The 4,672-nt window shown below is 46.1% G+C and overlaps 1 protein-coding gene across 1 annotated transcript in view; it reads right to left on the bottom strand.

Moving 5' to 3' along the window:
• Nucleotides 1–1,326: 1,326 nt before the first annotated feature.
• LOC143285287 (ribitol-5-phosphate xylosyltransferase 1-like) overlaps nucleotides 1,327–4,672 on the bottom strand; it is a 331,653-nt gene continuing 328,307 nt past the window's right edge. The window contains exon 8 of the mRNA XM_076592548.1: nucleotides 1,327–1,741. Coding sequence (XP_076448663.1) covers nucleotides 1,327–1,741 — 415 coding nt within the window. The remainder of the gene's footprint in view (nucleotides 1,742–4,672) is intronic.

Here is a 4,672-nt window from a genome sequence, read left to right as displayed (position 1 = left end):
CCAGGAGCCAGTTGCACTGCTCGGACGGAAGAGCCTAGGATGGTCGTAACCCGCTACTAACTGTGCGTAGTATGGAACTGACCAATGGCGTAGTTCGGTCAACCGTAGGCATTTAGTCACGTGTAACTGTCAAAAAGTTAGAACCAAGCAATGCAACTGGCTCCGGAAGAACACAAAGAACTAAACTAAAGTTAGAGAGAAAGAGGCAGAAACCTCCAGTCCGATCTGAAGTCAAATGATAAACAGAGGCAAGGATGAGGCCAGAGGCACATGACCTCATCCTGTCAAATCAAATCAAATCATGGTGTTTAGAGCCTCGCCGACCACTTTGGTCATCACAAGGCTATCGCCACAGATCTACTTCGCCATGGGTAAAAAAAAAAAAGAAGAAGAAAAAATAAAGGTACAATAAAAACTAGTCACCGCTTCAAGTTTTTCAAAGTTTAAAAACCTTCGAGAGTTTAAAACATTCAATTCTGATTAAAAATGTTCACTTCTTTGAAGAAGTCCATCAGCGTCCACGGAGGGACATCACGAAAAAAAGGTCTTCAGAGAAACCGCCGTGTAATGTCTGTGTCTAACGTCATACAGATCCCAACAGTCAAGGAGCATGTGTTTCACGGTGAGAGGCGCATCACAGGGATTTCATCGAGGGGCCTCCTCCCCCCTTAGGAAGTAAGAATGAGTATAAAAAAAAAGAAAAAAAAAGTGCCCTTTGCGCAGTCTGCACAGCACAGACTCCCCCTTTCGATTCTTCACAAACCTCATCCTGTGACTTGTCCTAATAGTCTGCAGAAACTGCAGTCAAACCTCACAGCTACGCTCGTTTCCCACGCCAGGTTTTTTTTTTTTACTCCCCAGAATTCTCGTCAAGGTTCGGGATCATGCGAGACTCGAGAGACCTACACCCCCCGTTCGCTCTTCTTATTTCCCAAAGAGGATGAACAGCCCTGACACAGTTTAGTCACATAATCTGTGCGAGTCAAGGTTTGTGACAGAAAGTAGCGAACGTACTTCTGCGTTTCCAGCCTGATGTTTTCTGAATCCATGGGGGGTGAAGATTTAAAACAAGTATGAAGAAAAATCTGACACTTTTTCCGTTTAGGTTGGAACCCATTACCCCTCTCCATAAAAGAACTACAAAAACCCTAAATATTGCTAGTAAAAAAATTTAAAAAAACCCCAAAACCCAACCATTTCTCCCGCTGGATCCCGGATCCTGACTAAGAATTCTGGTACAAAAAACCTCAACATACAACATAACACAACCAACCAACCAACCACCACCACCACCAGCACCAGCACCAACACCACCACCACCGTTCACTATCTGTTGATGTTGAAGAAGCGGTTCTCCAGCACCCGCACCAGGCGGTCCCTCATGACCGCCTTGAAGTTGTCGTACCACTGCACCACCCTCTCCCTCCTCCTGACCCTCTCCTGGTGGCTGAGGCTCTGCTCCCGGAGCAGCAGCTGGGGGAGGGAGCTCCAGTCCTTGAGGAAGATCACGGGCGCGTCCAGCTCCTTGAGCAGCCTCAGGGGGAACAGCTTGGACGACTGCGAGGCCCCGCACTCCCCGGGAGTCATCACGTCCTCAATGACGGGCACCGACCCGAAGGCCATGGCCTCGTAGATCCGGTAGCACTCCGTGTTCTGTCCCACGGGGCTCAGGGTCAGGTCACTCTGCTGCACCGCCCGCAGGTAGTCTCCCCTGCTCTCCTCTGTCTCCTGTGGCAGCCACCTGTAGGGGGAGGGGGGGATGGCGGGGGCGAGGGAGGGACAGAAGAACAGACCTTTTTTTTTTTTTTTATCAGCACCTGGGAACAGGGTGAATGATAGAGAAACTTTTTAAAAAGTTTCTTAAAATTTTTTTTTTTCAACCCTTCATTGATGGGATTTATTCCCCATGATGCCATGTAGACACCAACCGCCCCTCCCCCTCCCCCCCTTCACTCCCCCACGTCCCCACTCTCCGCCCAGCCCCCGAACAAAAACACAGACACACACAAAAACATACACAGACACACATACGCACACACACACACACGCATGCACGCACACATACAAACAAACACACGCGCACGCACGAATACACGCAAACATGTATGCACGCACGCACGTACGTACGCACACACACACACAAACTTCCTCTTTTTTCTGTAATGAGTTTATTCCCCATGATGTCTTGCAGCGCCCCCCCCCCCACCCCCCCCCGCCCCCGGTCTCCCCCGCTCCCCCCCCAACCCCCTTGCTTCCACAACAAAAGCATAGACATGTAAAAAGACTCACAGACAGACTGACAGACAAACAGTTAAACTGGCGACACAGACAGACAGACAGACAGACAGACACACACACACACACACACGTGTGTACATCATAATGGATTTTTACAACTGATTTTGTTGTTGTTGCCAGGAACAACTCTCTTGTTGCCGTGCAGTAGGTTCTTTTACGTGCGCAAAACGTATACAACATACGGAACCTCGTTTTTATTTGTCTCATTCGACTGACCCAGCGTTCAGACATTAACCACCTCTCAAGGCCTAGCGAACGAGGGGTAGAGAGAAAGAACTAGTAATGATGATGATGATGATGATAATGATAATAATAATGGTATTTATATAGCGCTGAATCTTGTGCAGAGCCAAATACATGTTGAATGACTGTGATTTTTTCTTGTATTGTTTTTTTTTTCTCTTCTGTTTTACACCACATATTATGAACTTCTCTCATTGAGATAATAAAGTAGTCTGTATCCTGTATTCTGTAAGTGTGTGGGCGGGTGGGACTCAGTCCCATACGCGCTCAGACTCTCTCGCTTCCTGGCAGGCGGACGCGTAAACCATGAGGCCACCACCAGGCACGACTATCGCTGACCTGTGCTGCTCCCCCTATCAGTGGCCAACAACCCCTTTCCATGCACACCGCTTTGCCGCTGCCATCGCCTCTCTTTGTCTGTCTGTCTGTCTCTCTCCGTCTCTCTCGGTTTCTACCCCCCCTCTCTCTCTCTGTTTCTGCCTCTCTTCCGTCTCTCTCTCTCTCTCTCTCTCTCTGTTTCTGCATCTCTTTCTTTCTCTCTGTCTCTCTCTGTTTCTGCCTCTCTCTGTGTGTTCTCTCTTTGTTTCTGCCTCTTTCTCTCTGTTTCTCTCCCTGTTTCTCTCTCTGTTTCTGCCTCTCTCTGTGTCTCTGTCTGTTTCCGCCTCTCTCTCTCTCTCTGTTTCTGCCTCTCTCTCTCTCTCTCTCTCTGTGTGTGTGTGTGTGTGTGTGTGTGTGTGTGTGTGTTTCTGCCTCTCTTTCCCGGTGTCTCTCTCTGTTTCTTCCACTCTTTGTCTCTCTCTGTCTCTCTCCCAAGCCGCCACGGCCTCTCTCTCCCTCCCTATCACTAGGTGGGGTGGGGAGAGGGAGGGAGGAAGGGAGAGAGAGAGAGAGAGAGAGAGAGAGAGAGAGAGAGAGAGAGAGAGAGAGCAATTTGGCAAATGTACGGATGGAGTCTTGACAGGAAATCAATGGCCGCATCATCCCCCAAAGTAGATACCGAGCGGGAATAACTTTCATACAGAAAATTATGGTCTCGCCCTTGTCCTAACCCTCCCCCCCCCCTTGCCCCCCCCTGCCCCCCCTCAGGCCTCGTCTCCCCCCTATCTCTCTTGCTACCAGCCTTCAGACAGATCACAATCCCACTCCCACCCCACCCCTAAAATAGGAGGAAGGGTGTGTGTGTTGTCTGCTATTTATAAACATTGCAGGGAGATGTTGTTTGTGTGGAAGTGTGATGATGGGGATGAAACTGTTGAAGGGTAAAAAAAAAAAAAGAGAAAAAAAAAGAAGAAGAAAAAAGAAAAAATAAAGAAAGAAAAGAAATGAAAGAAAAACGACTCACAAGCATATACTGTATGCCTACGAAAACTGTCCGTACAATCACTTTTTCTCTCTCTTCTTCACATCACAACCACCTCACACAGCAGCGTCTGTATCCTTCCTGTTTTCAGCCAACAAAGAAAGTAAAGAAAGAAAGAAAGAAATAGAAAGAAAGAAAGAAAAAGAAAAAACGGCTACGAAAACTGTCAATACAATCATTTCTTCTCTCTTCTCTTCACATCACATCACAACCACATCACACAACAGTGTCTGTAATCGTCCTGTTTTCAGCCAACAAAAAAGAAAGAAAGAAAGAAAGAAAGGAAAGAAAGAAAAAGGACCCAGAAGCATAATCATATTACATGGCTACGAAAACTGTCAATACAATCATTTTTCTCTCTTCTCTTCACGTCACAACTACCTCACACTGATGTGTTTCTATCCTTCCCGTTTTCAGCAAACAAAGAAAGAAAAAAGAAAAGAAGAAAAGAAAGAAAGAAAGGAAGAAAGAAAAGAAAGAAAGGAAAGAAAGAAAGAAAGGAAACAAAAGGAAAGGAAGGAAAGAGGGAAAGAAAGAAAGAATGAAAGGAAAGGAAAGAAAGAAAAGAAAGAAAGGAAAGAAAGAAGGAAAGAAATAAAGAAGGAAAGAAAGAAAGAAAGAAGGAAAGAAAGAAAGAAAGAAGGAAAGAAATAAAGAAGGAAAGAAAGAAAGAAAGGAAAGGAAAGAAATAAAGAAGGAAAGAAAAGAAAGAAAGGAAAGGAAAGAAAGAAAGAAGGAAAGAAATAAAGAAGGAAAGAAAGAAAGAAAGGA

Source organism: Babylonia areolata, chromosome 8 (genome assembly GCF_041734735.1).
Source record: "Babylonia areolata isolate BAREFJ2019XMU chromosome 8, ASM4173473v1, whole genome shotgun sequence".
NCBI classification, from domain to species: Eukaryota; Metazoa; Mollusca; class Gastropoda; order Neogastropoda; family Buccinidae; genus Babylonia; species Babylonia areolata.
Note: the sequence above shows the minus strand (reverse complement) of the source record. Positions and strands in the feature narration are given on the sequence as shown.